General features: G+C 51.1%; 1 protein-coding gene across 3 annotated transcripts; it reads left to right on the top strand.

Moving 5' to 3' along the window:
• The first annotated feature begins 3541 nt into the window (after positions 1–3541).
• On the top strand, positions 3542–19318 carry PRICKLE4 (prickle planar cell polarity protein 4). Of its 3 annotated transcripts, none has more exons than XM_032768215.2 (8): positions 3542–3817; positions 12922–13101; positions 14909–15016; positions 15776–15904; positions 16070–16273; positions 16720–16906; positions 17168–17506; positions 18008–19318. In XM_032768215.2, the coding sequence occupies exons 2-8, from the start codon at positions 12949–12951 to the stop codon at positions 18547–18549; spliced, it is 1662 nt and encodes a 553-aa protein (XP_032624106.1). In that variant the 5' UTR covers positions 3542–3817; positions 12922–12948; the 3' UTR covers positions 18550–19318. The 3 variants fall into 3 exon arrangements, with proteins under 3 accessions (XP_032624106.1, XP_032624105.1, XP_032624099.1); XM_032768214.2 differs by having other exon boundaries at positions 3721–3817; positions 12933–13101; XM_032768208.2 differs by lacking the exon at positions 3542–3817 and adding an exon at positions 12508–12564.
• Positions 19319–20049: the final 731 nt, after the last annotated feature.

Raw genomic sequence — 20049 nt, 5'->3', positions numbered from 1 at the left:
CAGCGCCGCCTCCCTCCCCCCACCCCAGCTCGGGCCGGGGCCGGGGCCGGCCCGGACTCGGAGCCGCCGGGAGCAGCGAGTCCAGCAGCCGTAGCCTAGAGCGTCTCTCGCTCGGAGGACCCGGGCGGGTAGGCGATGCGGCCGCTAGGTGGCGCTGGGGACACGCGGCTCCGGTCCTCTGGCGAGGGGCGGAGCTCCGCAGGCAGGCAGGGAGGGGGCGGGACCTTGGAGTGAGCAGGGGGAGGAGCTTAGTTGCGGGGAGGGGAGATAGGGCTTGTGCGTGGGGGAGCTCTTGGACTGGGCAGCGTGAGGGGATTTGGGGTCGGGGGCAAGGGAAGGGTTTTAGGGCCAGGGGAGCTGGCGCTGGGGGGCAGAGAGAGAGGGAGAGCTGGGACTCTGGGGGTATGGAAGGAGGGGAGCTGGGGTATTTGGGGGAAAAAGTAGAGGAGCTGAGGCTGACTTGAAAATTTTTGCACCTAAAGAGAGAAAGCAGCTGGAGGAAGGGGCAGTGCAATGTAAAAACCTCACCCCACCCATCCACCCACAGCAGACCCCACCCCACAGCAATGTACATACAGCTCACACACAGGCTTCCCCAACACAGACAAAACTCCATGTGCACTCCCACGCCATATACACAAAACAGCCAGCACTCCACACACACTAACCCCACAGCACCCACACCCGTTTCAGACAGATCATCCCTTTCTTCTAGCAAACTATTACTGCTACCAGTCAAAAATCTCCCTTTGTCCCCATGGATTTAGATGCAGTCAAAAGGTGTGTCCCTGTTTTTCCTTGCCATATATCCTGATTATAGTTTTCAAATACCTACACACTCCAATAGCTGCCAGTAATGTTGCAATACTAACATAAAAGAATAATTCATATTAATAATAGCTCATCCCCACATACCATGGTAAATGCCTACAGATTAGATAATATTCATTATATTTTTACAATATTCTTCACTTCCTGTACTAAACTAAACTGCTCGGTAGTATTGCTGTTTGCTATTAAACAATATCAGAAGTGGCTGTATTTTCCATGGACGTATAGAGATCCCTGAATTGTGTGGTTTGTAAAACACTGGAGGCCCCTGTGTGATGAAAGATGCTGTAGAAATGCAAGGTGATGCCATGTATTAAATCCTAATTTGGTAGGAGTGTTCTCTGTAGTGGCAAAGGGCCCACACCTGGCCCATTACCCATCAGAGGCTATGGGATGGCCCAATATTCAGAAATGTGCTTTTTCCATTTTTTTGGTGGAAAGATTGCACGTGGACAAAGAGACACGCACAACAAATTTCCCAGGGCACTATATCTTCTCCCCAGCCGTTTCTCTGCCAACTACAATATTCCCTGATTCAACTAAAGCAGCCAACATACACATGCCAGCCAGCTGTTGCCTTGTAACTGCTCACAATGTCCCCATAACCTCTCAGAGTAGAATTCCCATTGTGTGCAGTCTGAATGCATGGGATACAAATAATAATAATAATGCTAGTGACAACTGATTAAAGGTGGGCTTAACATGTTTTCCCTGACTTATGGACAGGGATCGTTTATGATTGTTCTAGCCAACCTATTCTCTAACTTCAGAGTTAAATTTTCTTCTGAAGTCAACAGGTGTAATGGAGAAGAATTTAATCCTGACCTCTGAGAGATCGTGCGGGTTTATGTTTTAAACAAGTTTTGAAAATGACTCAGACAAAATATCCTTGTCCACACCAGTCAGGGAACTAATGTGAGACTTCTGCTGGCAACAGCAGTGATGGCAATTGCTTGTAGTTGGCATGCTTCTGATCCCCCAGGGAAATTCACCCTTGCGGAGGGGGCCGTCTGAAGGCATACGTGCTACATAAGTCTTCAGAATAGGGCATAATAAATCAGCAAAGCAGCTAATATGGTTCAAGACATACTACAGGGAGGCAGGGCTGCCCAGAGGATTGAGAGGGCCTGGGGCAAAGCAATTTCAGGGGCCCCTTCCATAAAAAAAAGTTGCAATACTATAGAATACTATATTCTCGTGGGGGGCCCTGTGGGGGGCCCATCCGGGGGGACCCCTGTGCCCCACTTGCCCCCCCCCCGATGGCCCTCCAGGGATGGTAGGGGGCTGCCTTGTGAGAGGGACAGTAGGGAGGCATCACTTACTAGGTCTGTACATCTGACAAATTACTTAGCTATTTCTGTTTTGTCTATTAGCCTGTAACAATGCTATAGGCCGGAACTGCCTTTTGTGTTTTGCACAGCACTTACCACAACAGGGGCCCGGTTGCACTTGGAGCCTCCAGGCTCTTCTGGAGTACAAATAATAACAAACAGCACAGCGCTGTGAAAGGTTGACTAAATGATTGTATCTTCAGGGTTGTAGCACAGTTCTCTTAATGTGCTTAGAACACAGACTGGTTCTGTCTAGCGAGGCAGAATCTTTCGCGCTATGGTTGTGTTGTAATGTCTGGTCTTGTAGAGATGGGAGCTTAGGTGTGATTGAAATGCTTCCTTTTCTGTGTGAATAGACACAAATGACAGTGAGTGAATGGACAAGGAGGATGTAAAGGAGGCAGCAATAGTACAAACTGTGCAGAAAATACACAGAGAGAGTAAAGAAAGGCCCAGCGGCTCAATGGGACAAAGTCCATAACAGCAAGCAGGTCACGATAAAGCTGACACCAAACCCAAACACAGTAGATTAACTTTCACCGCGTACAAGTTGGTAGAATAGTTCCCTTTAGGACTCTGGTCTAGCTGAATGTGCCTGGGGATTGGAGCTCCTTTTAGAAAGCCATCCTGGGTGAACTGAGAGGGGTAGTATTCTTTGATACACACCTAGAGACTGGCATAGGTCCCTTGTTGTTTTTGACAGGTGGACAGCCAAGGAAATAAAATTCTATAGAACAATAACTCAAAGCCAATCTATACCTCAAAGACCTTCCAGTGTAAATATGAGAGAATGGGTAATACAGCAAACAGAGGGGAACCCAAGGTATCAGTGAGCCAATTATGATGAATGTGATTAACAGCAGTGAGGGCTCTCCAGCTGCCTAACCATTGTTCCTTTCATTATTTTAGGCATCATGGCAGAAATCAGTTTTAAGGAAGGAGTCACTGCTCCGTGCCTCAGTTTCCCCATCCCTAAAAAGGGGATGATTATCTTGACCTTCTTTCCTGAAGCCTCAAAAGAGTTTGCGATCTGCGTAGCATAATAATCATCACCGAGAGGGAAAGCAACACACCAGTGAAGCGGGGGGAACTAGGCAACAGATGGAGGGAAGGAGAGAGGCAGAGATAGAGAGATGTGAGCAGCAGAGCAGCGCCCAGTTCTTTCCCCTGCAGGGTTAACAGTCTCCTCTCGCCTCCTCTGCTCGTTTTCCTCCCTGCCTGCTGCCATTGGCTGCCTCTGTAGGTTTAAGCTAAAAAGCCCCGTAATTAGGACCCCAGCTAACATAGAGCCAGGTTCCTGTGCAGGCAGATTTAAAAAAAAAAAAAAAGAAGAAGAAAATCTCCCTGGTGTAGCCTGAGTGTTTTCCTTTCGCTTTGCTGCGCAGCCTTTTCAGCCATTCTCCCTCTGCCTGCGGCCCTTTGGAGCAGGTGGAGAACTGGGTGACCAGCCATCCCATTGTTATGGGGCTTTGTCTTGTATAAGCAACGATCCTCCCCCGCCCTGGAGAAAAAAGTGTCCCGATTTTTCACCCGTGTTTTCTGGTCACCCTAGCTGGAGTGCGACAGGAAAGGGGCAGGAATACAAACCTCTTGGCGTCTGGGCGAAGCAGATCTGCACTCCGGCGCTGGAAGGAGGGGACCCCAGGAAGCCGCAGGTATGTGATCTGTTGCGGTGCTGTGATTCCCGGCAGGCAGGTTCTTTAGGGGTGGCATGCTCAGCGGTGCTGGGACAATTTTACAGGGGGTGGCGGGGGCTGAGAGCCACTGAACCAAACTAAACCCCGGTTATGATGGAAACCACTTCAAAGCCAGGGGGTGCAGGAGCACCCCTAGTTCCAGCACCTCTGGGCATTACTGCACCAAGCTCTGGGAGCTGGGCAGGCATATGGGGCAAAAAATAGAAGGCAATATCCTACAGCGGAGGAGATCTCTACACTCCCTGCCTGGGAAGTTAGGGCAGGGTGGAGGCACTGGCAGCGGAAGGGAAAGAGAATTGGGGAGGGGGTTTCCCCCTGTGAAAATAGCATCAGGGTGTATAATTGAGGCACCCCCTCGGTCTTGGGGAAGTTGAGGGAGTTCCCACAGAACAAGCCTGAGGAATTCTGGAAGAGGGGACCTCCCCCCATAAAACAGGAACTGGGTGGCTCAGCTGCTTAGTAGTGGGGAGACAGAACGTTCTCACTTCCAGCTCACGTATCTGCCTGTTTCTGAGTGGGACAGAAAACACCACTGCGACTGGCACTGATTATACCCCCTTGCCAACAGGCAGGCCGAGCACAGAATGGGCGGGGGTGGTGGACTGTAAAACACCTCCCTCCCTGCTCCCCAAAAGGTGGTGAGACAACAGGGGCCAGATATTCAGTAGAGCTCAGTGCCTACAATGGGGGCCACTCCAAGTCTCTGTATTTGCAAAGAGCTCAGCTCTGATGTAGACACTACTTGATTTGCAAAAGAGCCCAGCACAGTGGGCAAATCTGGCTGTAATTGTCACAGCCTGGAGAGGGCGTCACTGGACGCTGAGTGCTTGAAATAGCTCCCCCTTCATTTAGGTGCCTAAGCAGGAAGGAAAATCTAGCCCTGTGTGAGAGAGAAATAGCACTGGGTGGGAAAAGGCCATTCTGTCTTGCACAGATTTTGATATTTTTAACACTTGCTTTTATTCGGAATGGAAACGAAAAATTTTGAAATATTCCACCAAAGGGAAGGGAGCCCTTGCTCAAGTCTACCTGGTGGGCTATCCTGGAGCCTGGGGCTGCTTCTTTCAATCCTGACCACCTAGTGGAATGCAGATCTTGAAAGATCTTGACCCCAAGGTAGTCCACCCCATGGGCTGCCCCATAGCTACAGCCTAGGTTTCCTGAGGCAGGCTGCCGGGAAGCTAGGTGAGAAAGCAAGGATGTGTCAAAACTTAGTTGAAATTGTTCCACATCCATGGAACATTTTGATGAAATAGCAAATGCTGATTTATTTATTTTTTTAAAAGTTTCATTTGAATTTTTCTGACCAGCATCAGCTGACACCTGCTTGCATGTTGCTATGGATTCAGGGCTGCCAACCTGGATCCTTTCACCAGCACTCAACTCAGCTTAGGAAAAAAAAAAAGAGAGATGTATCTGCAGATTGCTCAGCACCTCTTGTTATAATGAATCACAGGCATCTCCTCTAGAGCTTTTAGTATAGTAGGCAGGTTACTGTATATGGTGAAAATTGAGTATAGATCTATATATTCAAAAGTGGTCTGGGATTTTGGGTGCCCTGCTTGAGACACTGATGGCTTGATTCGCAGAGTACCAAGTAACTGCAGCTCCTGCTGACCTTCGGGGTGCCTTGTGTTGGGCACCCCAAAATTAGTGGACATGGTTGAAAATATGGGCTGTAGTTAGAATGCAGTATATGTAAGCCCCTTCGTTTTCAGTTTAAACCCATTTTTACAAAAAAATTCCCAGGTTTTATAAAAAGCATTATTCATCTTTTTCTGATTTTCACTCTACTTTTGTATCATTCAAATATATAAAAAAATAACTTGTTTTCTTAGGAAAGTACCATACAGAGCATGAAATATATGTGTTGTTATAATACATTAGTATTAGTCTGTGTGTATATGCAAAGTTGCCTGTTGAAATAAGGTTATGTATTAGTCTAGAACAGAGGTGGGCAAACTATGGCCCAATGGCTGAATCCAGCCCATCAGAACTTTGGATCTGGCCTGTGAGATTGCCACCCCCTTGGCGCCATGGCCCCGCGCCGCTGCTGGAAGCGGCTGGCACCATGTCCCTGTGGCCCCTGGGGGAGGGAAAGCAGAGGGCTCCGTGTGCTGCCCTCGCCTCCAGGCACCGCCCCTGCAGCTCCCATTGGCCGGGAATGGGGAACCGTGGCCAAAGGGAGCTTCAGAGGAGATATCCACAGGTGAGGGAAGTGAGTGGTGGAACCCTCTGCCCCCCCTTCCCAGGGGCTGCAGGGACGTGGTGCTGGCAAGACGCGGGGCCAGAGCAGGCAGTGAGCCCGCCTTAGCCCTAGTGTGTGCCGCTGCCACTCCAGGTAAGGCAAATCCCTCCTGCACCCTACACCACAACCCCGGATGCACCCCATGCCCCTGGCCTAAGCCCCCTAGTACACCCTGCACTCCTCCTGCACACTGCACCCCCATACACACACACACTCACACCTCAACCCCCTGCCCCAGCCCTACATTCATGGCCCTGCATGCAATTTTCCCACCCAAATGTGGCCCTCAAACCAAAAAGTTTGCCCACCCCTTGTCTAGAAGATACAGTAAACAAACAGGTGTGCACGCACGCAAGTTCTGTAGTGCGTGTGCATCTGAATGTACTGATGAATCTCATGCCCACCATGTACACAGTTCAGGTTGTTAGCAGATAACGTTTTAAAGATCTGACACACACTAAAATGGGAAGAAAATGAAAATCTGTATCAGAATACATTTCAGAACACAAGTATTCAAAAGGTTTTAAAAAACAGGAGAAAAGGATGAAGTTGAGTATATGCGCTGCAAATGGTGTGGCCCAATTCTTAAACATAAATATTTACAGGCTACTAGTTCTAAGTCTATAACAGTAAACTGTTTATTCAAATGAAAAGTTTTATTTGGGGATTAGAGAGCTATTGTTTTCTTAAACTCAGAGGTGGCATTGTGTTTTGAGTTCTGTTTTAGTTTTGCAGCAAACCACACTGATGAATGTAATTCAGAACATGAATCTACTGAATGCTTCCCCCCCGTCTTTCCGTCCACTAAAATAAACCCAAATATTTACCCAGAAAAAAAATTAATATGTTTGCACTGATTTTCACCTGTTTTTATTCTTGTGATAACAAACACTGATAAACGCCCAGGAAAAATTAAATAACATAAAAACTGAAATTGAAGATCCTAAGACTATAGTGTGCACAGAAAGAGAGTGATGAAAGACAAAGGTAAATCCTTATCGCTTTAGTCTTAAACTGCATTTGGAACCAAGGAAGGAGTAGGTTACATTGAGTGTCACTTGAAAGTTAACCTTATGGTCTTGGCATAAGAGAGATGGAAGGTAGCACGCGTGGCCTATGGGGAGCTAATGTAGGAAATCAAGATACAATTTCACATTCATTTAGTGCCTTTCATCTGAGGATCTCAAAGCACTTCACAAAGGTTCATGTGACTGTTGTTGTGCCCCTTTTAAAGGTAGGAAAACAAAGCCCAAAGGGGGAAGTTCCCAGGGTCACACAGCAGGTCAGAGCCAGGAATGGACCTTAGGAGGCCGGCCTCACCATTTTGGGTTCCAAGCACTAGGGCAAATTCAGGCCTGGTGTAAGCAGGAGAAACTCAGTGGTGGAGCTGCACCTACTCACAGCAGCTCTGAATTGGGGACCTCGCTGCTGAAAAGCCCCAGCAAGGAGTGTGTGTGGAGACAACAAGATGCTGTCCTAAGGGATCCCATGAGCCACTCAGCACCTAAAGTTCATGGCTAATCTAGTTTTCCCCAGATATTTTTTCACTTCTGTGCAAAGGAATAAGCCTGCCAGCAAAGAGAACGACCTCGCTCCACAGGGGTGAGCCGGACAAGGTCATTAAATCCTCTTTCACATGGATGAGCGAGCACCAAAGCCAGTGATTAATGGAGCTGCCTTCAGAGCAGGTAGGGGACAGGAGGGGAGCGAGACAAGGACCTGGGGAAGGAAGGACTGAGCCAACAAACTGAGGAGGGGGAAGGAACTGAAGAGAAACAAATGAGATGAACCTGTGGGAGCTGCCCAGCTCTGCCTAGGGAGGTGCTAGCTATTGTCATTCCCTGCTAATTGCAGGGAATTGTCCACAACTCAGCTGGCAGCTGGCCAGACTGATTAGTCACATAAAAGCCAAACACAGGGCAGGACTCCAGGGGCAGGATTAATCTCCAGCCTAACCCTCCCTGATTGCTTTACTCCAGCCACGGATACCACCCTGTTATTCCTCTCTAAGCAACATTTATGGCTCTGATGGAAGGTCCCTTCCTGCCAACCCAGAAGTCCGAGATCTGTACAGCCTGGGCAGCATCAATGCCAGCTCCTCTTATGTTACCTTCACCCCTGATCTGGAGGAAGAGAGGACTTCAGACTCCAGTCCATCCTTGGCCTCTCTGCTGAGACTGCCAGGAGGACACCATTGTGACGGAAGGCCCAGTCCCTTGGAAACTGGTGTGCAATCACCAGTTGGAACATCAGTAGGGTGGAAGCCTGCACCCCAGCAAGAAGCCACAGTAGCAGGAAGAGAACTGGGCCTCGTGGCCAGGGTGCAGAGCCGGGGGAGATTGCTATTTGGAGGGCCATGGTTGGAAATCAAGGGGAAAAGCTGTTCCTGACACTCTGCAGAATTATTGTTATTTGTGTTTCAGTAGCACCCAGAAGAGCCCATCAAGATCAAGCCCCACTGTGCTAAACACAGTAAAGCAGTGGTTCTCAAACTTTTGTACAGGTGACCCCTTTCACATAGCAAGCCTCTGAATGTGACCCCCCAATATAAATTGAAAATACTTTTTTTATATATTTAACACTATTATAAATGCCGGAGGCAAAGCACGGTTTGGAGTGGAGGCTGACAGCTCGCAACTCCCCCATGTAATAACCTCATGACCCCCTGAGAGGTCCTGACCCCCAGTTTGAGAACCTTTGCTGTAAAGAAACATAGTAAGGCACAGACCCTGTCCTGCAGAGCTTACAGACAAGACAGACAAAACATGTGAAAAAGGAAGCATTATCACCATTTTACAGTTAGGAAAACAGAAGCACAGAGGATGGCCCTGATCCTCTAGGCCAGTGAGACTCAAGACCTCGGTGGTTCAGGAGCCAAATTAGTGATCAACAGTACCCAAAAGAGCCACAGTAGAGTGAATTCATGGCTTAATTTACTAGCTATACACATGCATATATATTAGTCTCACAGCAAAATGACTGACCAAGTATTCTACAATTGGTTAATAACAAAGTAAAGCATCCTGATTGGTTAATCATTAAAATCACAGGTTTTAATATCACATACTGCAAAGGGTGACTTGCAGCTCCCAAGCCTCATTCTGAGTATCCCTGCTCTAGGTATTTAGGTGCCCTTAACATTTTCAAAACTGCTGCTTTGCTATTGCCTAACCCCATAGGCACCTAAATCCCCTAAACCCCTGCTGGACAGCATTCACAAAGCCCCGGTGCTGCCCTGCAGCAAACCAGCCGTTTGGACCCCTGGAAGCCCTGAAGCAGGATTCTCAAACCAGGCAAGGGAATTCCTATCTTGCTGGGGGGCCTGATCCTCTAGGTGTGTTCCGTACACACCTATGACCATACATTGTATGGGGAGCTTGGGCACCGAGGGCTGCGACCACTAGACAGCATGGCACCTAGGGGCCGGGCTAGGTGTTACAATGCTGAGCAGAAAATCTGGGCCAAAGTGGTTTGCCCAAGGTCAGTGGCAGGTCCAGGAATAGAGTCCAGATCTCCTCAGTCCCAGCCCAGGGAAAGGGTTCTGTCCTCTAAGGCTCATGCACCAGAGATGGAGTTCTGAAGTGCAAAGCTCTCCCTTGCTGGCATTGCAACACCAGTGCCATCACATAGTGACGCCAGCCCAGCCAGTCGGGGGTGCCATTTGGTCAGCAAAATGCAGAGATTGGTCAGGCAAGTTTGTATCTTTCCCCGCTTTTTTCCCAGCGGTAATTGTGGGCTCTCTGGAGGAACCACAGATCTCCCTTCCCTCTTCTGAGTTTGCAATGAATTCTAGAGCCTGCCACTTGCTGCTCCCTTCCTGGGCTGGGTGCTGGGTACAAGGCAATCAGTCCTTTTTGTTTTTTCCTCCTGTTCATGGGCCAATCTGCTAAGTTAATTATTGACCCAGGCATCCAACAGAGAAACCTGAGCTCCCTGTGCTAATTACATTGGAGGAGCGGTCTCAGCCCCACAGACCAGTGTGGATGAGACTCAGAAAAAGAGCCGTTAACTCATTAAAATCAAGAATTCCAAAAAGCTGCACCGAGGACCGGATTTAAAAGCCCCAGTGCACCCCTTAAGATCTCCATACAATGCTCGCTCTGCTCCTGATCTTAGGCACAGACCAGGGGCGGCTCCAGGCACTAGCACGCCAAGTCCATGCTTGGGGCGGCAAGCCACAGGGGGCGCTCTGCCGGTAGCCACGAGGGTGGCAGGCAGGTTGCCTTCGGTGGCATGCCTGCGGAGGCTCCGCTGGTCCCGCAGCTTCGGCGGACCTCCCGCAGGCTGCCACCAAATCCATGGGACCGGGGACCTCCCACAAGCAAGCTGCCCAAGGCAGCTTGCCTGCCATGCTTGGGGCGGCAAAATACCTAGAGCAGCCCCTGGCACACATAGAGCGCTCAGAATTCCAGGTTCTTCTGAATGGAGGCACAACAGAGGGGTGGGGGGGGGGATCTATTTCACATGCTTTCTGTAAGACTGATCCTACCTTGTGGATGATATTTCTGTACCTTAGAAAGGTACAGGTTATCCTGGGATGTGGGTGACAGGGTAGGGGAGCGTGTTGCAGACACAAACATTGGAGTGTGGTGTATGTTGGAGTAGCATCTGTATTGCGGACGGGAATGTGTTGCACCTGGTGTGGTGGGATAGTGTAGCAGAGGGGCAGGCTGAAATGGCATTGCAGATGGGTACACATTGGTCACAAGGCAGATGCCCAAAGGGATATTGCAGAAGGGGACAGAGAACAAGATTAGAACAGCCATGCTGGGTCATACTAATGGCCCATCTAGCCCAGTATCCTGTCGTCCAACAGCAGCCAATGTGAGGTGCTTCCAAGAGAATGATCAGAACAGACCATCATTGAGGGATCCATCCCCTGTGGTCCACTCCCAGCCTTTGGCCATCAGAGGCTAAGGACACCCGGAGTGTGGGATTGCATCCCTGGCCAACTTGACTAATAGTAACTGATGGACCGATCCTCCATGAACTTAGCTAATTCTTTTTTGAACCCCGTTATCATTCTGACCTTCACAACATCCCCTGGCAATGAGTTCCACAGGTTGACTGTTTATTGGATAGCTTGTTGGAAATGTCGTGGGAGCACAGAGATATGCACATGCTGGAGATGGGCATACTTCGGAGTATAGATGGGTCTGCCCAATGCAGATGGGTGCCCATGGAGAACACGTTGGGATCGTGGTGTGCTGCAGAGGTACATATATCAGGCCGTGCAACTCGAGCATAGCTCACTACAATCACCTATGCTGGGCACTGACACAAAGCATAAGATACAGCAGCTTAAGACACCTTCTTTGACTTGGGCCTCACGAGTGAACTGATGCTGGTGAGATTTCTCACAGCAGCTCACTTTGTCCAGCTCTGGACTCTCGCCCAGTGGGGTGGCTGGCTTGATGCAGCGTGGATCAAGGAATGCCTTAAAACCCCCACATGCTGCAATCTGTGTCGTATGGCTCGTAAATTCCTCCGCTCATTCCCCTGGGCAGCGCTGCTGATCAGTCATGGCCCTGCAAACCTACCACCTCTGCTCTTCCTCAACCCTGGTCTCCCAGGTTTCTCTCTGCTCAGCGCTAGGACAGGAAAGCCAGCCACAGAGCATCGGCTTCTGGGAAGGCATCCAAGGAACTGCAGGAGTTGAATGAGCCATCACATTGACATCTCAGCTTTGTTTTGGAAACCGAAGTGCGGAAGGAAGCCAGCGGTGGAACAGAGACGCTGGGGGGGATGGGACTGGTTTCCACAGTGTAACCATTAGCCAGGAGAGGTGCCCGGTGTCCGCTGGGTGAGGTGACTGCTTGGGCTGGAGGGAAGGATGATTAATAACAGACCTGTGGGGGGCTCACAGGGAAAAATAATCGTTTTCCACTGAACTGGAGTAGACAGATTAAATCTGCTTCCTGCTGCTCCACTGAGTGACAGGATGCTAAATCATGGAATAACTATGGGAGCATAGGGCTCTCACCAGCTGCGGAACTCTCCCCTACCTGGCCTATACGCGCCACAGAGCCAGAGTCCATTCCAGCTGGGTTCAGAAATCCAGTTCAGGTTCCCTCCCACCTCAGGGGCCTCTTGCAGGGTCTGTCTGACTGTTCCGGCTCCCTTTTAATTCCTTCCAGCCATGGCTCAGCACAGAATCCAGTCCCCCCTGCTTTTCAAAGCAACATGTGCCCTTCCAGGGTCATTAGTTGAGTGGAGAACTCCTGTTATCTCCAGCTAACTTTCCAAGGTCTCTCTGAATAATTCTTTCTTCAGCTGAAAAACTCCCCATTTCTTTTTTGCCTTTCACTAAAGGCTCTTAAGACATGTGAAGTTTGGTATGCCCCCGCATTGCTTTGCCTGCTACTGAAATGCAGCTACTTCTAGGGTGGAACTGCTCATCCCCCCCTAGTAATGACAGAAGGTCCTCTGCTTTCTTTTGATGCCATATGTATATACAGTAAGCTCCGTATCAGTTCTGTAAGGCAGTAAATGTACATCACTAAGCATACATTATACAGGTTCTACATAGGCACTCACGTGTTCTGTATTGGTCAAGGCACCAGACCAATTCTGCAATGCTACCGGGCACTATATAGGTTCTGTATGGGAAAAAAATCTAGGCACTATGTAGGTAAATATCCCATATAGACCCCCACAAGAGTTCTGGTTCCATATAGGTTTTGTTTGACCAGCTGGGCCTGGTCTGGATAGAGGCACCATAACAAGATTTCAGGTCCCACCTAAAAGCCATCCAAGCAGCAGATGCAGAGGCACCAGCCTGCCCCATTAACAGCCCTGTCCCATCTCACTTTAGCTTTCTTTCAGTTCTCGCTTCCTGCTAATGTCCCTGCTGAGCCCTACATGGCCCCCGAGAGACAAAGCTCCCTGCAGTGGGACACTTGCTGGCCTCACACCCACCTCCTCTTCGGACAGTGACTCCGGCTGCGCCCTGGAAGAGTACCTGGAAGCCGCAGCAGACGCTGCCCCAGCAGAGGTAGGCAGGATTCCTTCTTTGGCCCAGCCGTAGCTACTGCTTTTCCTCTGATCAGCGTCCTGCGAGATGGTATTGGGGGCTGAGACATTCCTCTAGGATCTGAGCATGGGCTACTGCACCTACTAAGCAGGCCACCTTTGCTGCGCCTCCCCCAATGAAGCATGCCCCTTCGCTGTTGGGCCCACCTCCGGTCCCTGCTGGGACGCTGTTGTCACTGCGTCTGAGAGCCATCATGTCACTTGCCCCACAATCAGCTCTGCCACTGCTGTGCCCCCCCCTCCCCCTCATTCCACTTCTGTGCAAGCCCTACAGTGGCTCACGCCCAGTGGCAGGCAAGAGGGGAGAGGGCTGCAATTGGTCCCATTTAAACCTCTCATTGCATCACGGCGTCGCTTGATTGGCTTCCCTGGAGTGAGCCCACAGATCCCCACAGCGTAGAGGACAGAGCAGGGCTAGGGTTTTGTTAGTGGGGTGCCGTCTCACTGGGCTTCTTTAGGGACTTGTGTCAGTGGGCGCCTGCAAACAGGAGGTGGGGGATAGTGCTGATGGGGACTATGCCAACTGCTCGCCGACAGCCCTGCCAGGGCGTTTATATTTCAAGCCCGGGTTTCTCCAGCAAGCAGGCTGCTAACATGAAAGAAACAAAACTTCCAGGCACAGCCTGAGACAATCTAACTCCCTTTATTTGGGACCCAGCTCAGGTCCACGGCAGGCCCAGATCTGCATTCTCCTTTCACCTGTGAGAGATTAACTCAGCAATGGAGCTTTAGAGCCTTGTTGCCTCTTAAAGCAGGCCAAAGAATGAACCTCAGGTTTGCTTTAGGAGCAAGAGTCCCATGCTGCTTTGCAGTTAAACTAATTTAGCAATAACTTTAGACCAGTGGCTCTCAACCTTTCCAGACAACTGTACCCCTTTTCAGGAGTCTGATTTGTCTTGCCTGCCAAGTTTCACCTCACTTAAAAACTACTGGCTTACAAAACCAGTCATAAACATACAAAAGTGGCTAAACACACGAGTACTGAAAAATTGCTGACATTCTCATTTTTACCATATAATTATAAAATAAATCAATTGGAATGTAAATATTGTGCTTACAGTTCAGGGCAGAGCATATAGAGCAGCATAAACAAATCATTGTATGAAATTTTGGTCTGTACTGATTTCGCTAGTGTGTTTTATGTAGCCTGTTGTAAAATGAGGCAAACATCTAGATGAGTTGATGTGTCCCCTGGAAGACCTCTGTGTACCCTGGGTTAAGAACCGTTGCTTTAGAAAACTGCTGCAGCAGATAGTGTAGGAACAGTAACCACAAAATGTGTTCAGGCTGTATAATACAACGTTACTACCGAAAAAGGAAAACAAACAAACAATCTCTAATCAGATCTTGCTGAGGCAGCTGGAAAGGATAAGGGGACAGGGAACTTAGAAATATCCTAAGTAGACATATACACCAAAAGAGGGAAATAGAGAAGGACTGCAGTGATAAACAATATGAGGTAAGAGCATAATTAGCCTAAGAAATCTTAGGGGAAGTACAAGCATCTGCAGAGTGGATGCAGGTTGTCAGCAACCATCTGCAGCTGTTGCTAACTGTCTGTCTCACTGAGTTTCTGCTGTCTTTACTGTTAAATCAATGTATCCACTCGGAGCTGATCTATCCGAGGCTTGTTATTGAGCTAATCTGGACTCGAGAGAGCCCCTCTCACTAAACGGATCATCACCGTTAATGTTTGTATCAATTATTGACCAATTATTAATCCTTGATTTGTCATTATTAACACCATCTCTCCTGTGTAAATTCCCCAGGTATCTTTGTGCTTCGAGGCTCCCTCAGCGGACACGGTGCCTGCTGCCATCAGGAGCCAGCTCCGCATCAAATCTCTCCTTCAGCAGCTGCCCCCGCAGGACTGCAATGTAAGATGGGCCGTGTCTTTCCCATGGAGATTCGTTATGCTGGCTATGGCTCATGCATCCATCGCTCCAGAGCATGAGACAATCTCGTTCTTCCATACCTCATAGGTTTTGCCACCCTCTGCTACTCTGGCCTTAGCTCCCTCTTCCATATCATCCTATGCACCTCAATCCTGTCCTGGAGCAACCCATTACTTCAGTCCTGCCACTCCAAAGACAGCTTTGATGCTTCTCAATCTTGCTTTGCAGCCTCTCCACCCCTCCCCCCAGTATTCCAGTTCCGTGGTCCCCCATATTCTGCTCTGCCAATGCCTCTTATCCCTGGCCTGCTGCTGCCCCTGCTATTCGCAGTCCTGGCTCTCTAGAGCAGAAGCCAGTGATGCCAAATTCTGCATTAGCTCTGCAGTGTGGACACATGCCCATGGCGGCCAAAGCTGTGGCCTCTCCAACCAGGACTGGTTCGAGGGGCAGGGGAGCATGGCATCACCCTTGTACCCAAATTCCCAACTGCTGTGCCGCTCGGCTTAGTTCCTCCACTCTTTATTGGCCAGCTGGCCTTTTGGGGTTTTTTAAATTATTATTTTTTGCTCAGCCACATGGGCTCCCGATTCCAACCAAACTCCTAGCACTTGTGCCTACACTCTGATGTGATGCCCATCGCCACAGAGTCCAAGCATTTCTTCCACATTTGAGCACCGAGTTGCAGGGATGAAACCCCCAATGTTCCTGCTGCTGTGATGCCATCTTCTGGTTCCTTTCTAGGACAGGTACTGCCCTGGCCTTGGGGAGGAGGAGAGGAGACAACTGCAAGCGTTCAGTGCCCATCGCAGGCAGGAGTCACTGGGGCAGGGATTTGCATGCCTTGTGCCCTCTGCCTGCCTTTGTGAAAAGGTAAGACGTTGCCATGCCCATTCCAACCTCCTTTGTTTCCAGGACATGCCAGGCAGTAGCCTGGGGCCCATCAGCACCTGCAGCTATACCCCTTTCCCCTTTGACTGGCTAGCTCACAGGTCCCGGGACAATTCTCACGGCTGATGATATCCATTTGCCTTGCAGTGCGGCAGGAGGCTGAACACAGGGGACCTGGGAGTTTTTGCATCCAGGCTGGGGGATTGGTCCTGCTGGCATCCCTCCTGCTTTGTCTGCCACTCCTGCCACCAGCCTCTGGTTGACCTGATCTACTTCCACCAGGACGGGAAGATCTACTGCGGCCGACACCACGCGCAGTTCTTCCGGCCACGCTGTGCTGCATGCGATCAGGTAGGCACACAAGCGACTGCACAGGCACCGAGGGTTGCATGTGACTGTGTCCACTTTGAAGTCACCGGAACTGCTATGCCATGCTAGGCCTCGGCTCCATTTAGTCCGGTATCCCTGCCATGCTGCACGAGCCCATTGGTCCATCTACTCCTGTGTCCTGGCTCTGGCCACTGATGCTCAGAGGGAGCTGAAGATGCCCAGTTGTACAATGCTGTCCATGGTGTGTACAGAGGCAGCAGGGGTTCCTTCCTAACCCCTGCAACTACCCACTTATGCTCTGAAGCATGAAGTTTGATCATCCCCATTTTAGCATCAGAAATAAGCTCAAATCCCCCAAAATTTGCAGGAGGAGGGGTTACTACCCAGATACAAATGCTACCAGCTTCGGGGCTCCATCTCCACCTTTGGTGTCCAGCTGAGGTCTCCCTTGTGCCTTCTCTCGCCAGCTGATCTTCACAGATGAGTGCACAGAGGCAGAGGGCAGGCGCTGGCACACGGAGCACTTCTGCTGCCTAGAGTGCGACCTGCCTCTTGGGGGGCAGAGGTACGTCATGAAGGGCGGCAGACCCTGCTGCTGCAGCTGCTTCGAGAGCCTCTACGCGGAGCTCTGCCAGGCCTGTGGTGAGCTCATTGGTAGGTAGCAGGTGAGCCGTGCACAGCTCTGAGCTCGGTGATCACACCAGGCATTGGAGGGGGTGCAGAATAGGCTGAAGGGTTCTGCGGGCAGCTCAGGGCAGCCAGAGTTCCAGGGCAGAGGGATTAGAATGAATGGGAGGCAGTGGGCCTGGGATGGCCCAGCTGAGGCCTCACTGGGAGAGGACGGGCACCATCTTCAGCAAAAGCCTCCTATCCTTCTAATGGCTCTGTGTGGGCTGTCACTGTGCTGTGCCTCAGGTGTCGACAGCGAGCAGGCCACTCACCAAGGCCGGCACTGGCATGCCCGGGCCTCTTGCTTCTGCTGCAGCCTCTGCCAGAAACCGCTGCTAGGACAGCCGGTCATGTCCCATCACAGCCTCCTCTACTGCTCCGAGGCCTGCAGCTTGGAGAAGGCGGCGGCATCCTCCACAGCCTCGGACTCGTCCGACTCCGCCTTCGTCTCGGCTCCATCTCCTGACTCAACGCCCATCTCCAGGGCCAGCAGTGAGGGCGGCAATAATGTCCCGGGGCCAGGGAGTGCCGCTCCAGCTCCAACAATGGGTGGTGATTCCTGTCAACAGAGGGCAGAGGCGGAGGGTACAGTCATGTGCGATCCGCTTTCAAAAGTGTGTGTGTGGGGGAAATTGGGGGCAAGAAGAACTTTGATCCCAAATGGCCAGGACAGGGAATTTTCCCTTAGCAGCTAGAGGTCAGGGCATAGGCTCCTGCCAGCACTTAGTGTCAGGGCTGGCTAGAGCGTAGGACGTTTCTCCTCTTGCTCACATCAATGAAGTCACTGGGAGGTTGCATGATCAGCAGGATCAGAATCAGGCCCACAGGCTCTACCACGACAGACCAGTCTGTTGGGCCTCGGGAACATCTCCAGTGGTGGGCAACAGCTGATACCACAGGGTAAGATGTAGGGTGGGGAAAATTCTGCCCTGATTTATGCAGCTCCATCAGCTTCCATGTACACGTCAAGGCAGAACTCGGCTTGGGCTCCAGCATTGTACAGCAGTTGTCATCAAGCGGGGGTGTGGGGTATGGTGGTGAGACGCACATTCAGATCCTTTTCTTTCACCTGCTTCCCTCTTTCAGAGATGGACGACTCCCCTGATCAAGCCTCCACGTGCCCCACATTCAGAAGCCAGGATGGCCACAGGACAGCATTTAAGGAGGGGAGTAAGGGAACTCCCTACTCCAGTGCACTGGCACAGGCAGATACTGCCCCCACAGGGCAGGAACAATCCTCCACCATCCTGCCCAGTGAACTGGGTTTGAATGGACCTGGGGCCTTGGGTGACCAGCTCCCAGGGAGGCTCAGGCCTCAGCCAGGCGGTGTAGCCCCGCACTTTAGAATCGGTTCATCCACCGACCCCAATATGGCTGCACGACAGAGCCCGGTCCCATTGCTCACGGACACCTGCCCACCAGACGTCATGGAAGAAGAAGATTCCTGGTGCCCGACCTGCTCTTCCTCCTCAGACTCGGAGCCGGAGGGTTTCTTCTTTGGGAAACCGATCCCGAAGGCTGGGCCAGCCCTCCCTGGCAGGGAACAGAGTGGCCTTGGCAGAGTGGCAGGAAGGAGCAAGCACTTGGCCAGGCTGCGAGGAAGCCGCAAACACTGCAGCATTTCCTAGCAGGGGGAAGGCTGGGCAAAGAGCAAGGGGTCCCAGGCAGCATGGAAAGGACAGAAAGGGGGTGGACGGCGGGAGGAAGAACTCGTTACTTAGCCAAGTGTATTTAACCAGAGGGTCCCCCCCAGCAGACAAGCCAGGAGACGAGAAGTAGCCCCATGGTGAAGAACAGGTACAGCAGGCGGGGAGGGGAAGGCAGACAGCCCTCAGAGGGCACAGACATCCCCTCTCTTACCTCACGCCCAGACATGGGAAAAGACAAACCAGCCAGCCCTGTTTGTTCTCCAGAGCCCGTTTTACTGTGAAACTCAGGGAGGGGTTGTTTACACAGCAAGGCTGCCTACAATCCAAATCTCTCCACTGTCCCATCCTAGGTTTTTGCAAGCACTGGAGAGCTCAGGGAGCAGGACACAGGCGGCAGAGTTTGGCTGCTCCGCCAAAGAGGAACTCTTGCTCTCAGGACCTCCCTGCTGAGAATCCCGTTCAGACAGGGGGGGCCTGGCTCTTTCGCCAGCCCACCGGGACCGATCGAAGATGGACACCGGCTCCTTCAGCTCAGGGGCAGGTGCAGCTTTCTCATCTGCAGTGAAAGCTCTGAAGGAGGATGACTGGACTTTGGAGAGGGAAGAAGGGTTTTGAAATCCCAGAACCAAACTGTAAGCAGCGAAGCGCCCGCAGGCCGGGGGTGGTGGGGGGCAGACGGTGAATGTGCCAGGGGATTCCAGAGATCAGTTCCTAAGCTTCACCAATAAAGCTCAACATGGACCTGAAAGGGGCTGGTGCGTGGATAAGAGAAGCAGGTCCCAGGTGGCACATGCTCTGCCACCTGCCTGACTGCTTCCTGCAGGAGGAAGAAGAAAAGGGCCTCACTCGCTGACCAAGGCAAAGCAAGGGGCTTCCCTTCCACTCAGGGTCTGTCTACACTATAGCTGCTGTAGTGGGCTCCAGCTGTAGCAGCGGAGTGTAGACACTTCCCGCAATCGTGGAAGGCATTTTTTCCCGTGATGCAGTTAATCCACTTCCCCGAGAGGCGACAGCTACCTCGATGGAAGAATCCTTCTGCTGGCCTGCCTGCGTCTACACAGGGGGTTGGGTCAGCCTAAATTTTAGAAGTGGACCAGATCTAAGCCACTAGCATGGAATATGCTGGCGGGACAGAGCACAGCGCTGAAACACGAGGTGGTGGGAGTCCTGCAGGGCTGATCTAAGGAGCCCAGGTAAGGAAGAGCAGGCGAGCTGCAAGTCAGGAGAGAGGTGCGTCAGCAGAGCTGGGTGGGGAGTCCAGGACTGCAAACACAGAGGACCAGGGTGGCCATGCTTCTGCGTGGGACTGAGGATTAAGCTGGCCTAGGGCCAGCTCAATTTAGGCAGCTCCAATTTAGACAGAAAATTAAGTGGAGAGATTTCCTGAGGAGCCCAGCACACTGGGTGCTGAGGGCTTGAAAATAATCCAGCCCTTAGCTCCTTTAAAAATCCCACCTCTTGTAGCTACCTGCATCACAC

This window comes from Chelonoidis abingdonii, chromosome 4 (genome assembly GCF_003597395.2).
Source record: "Chelonoidis abingdonii isolate Lonesome George chromosome 4, CheloAbing_2.0, whole genome shotgun sequence".
Taxonomy (NCBI): domain Eukaryota; kingdom Metazoa; phylum Chordata; order Testudines; family Testudinidae; genus Chelonoidis; species Chelonoidis abingdonii.
The sequence above is the reverse complement of the archived record's forward strand: the minus strand, read 5'-3'. Positions and strand labels throughout refer to the sequence as shown.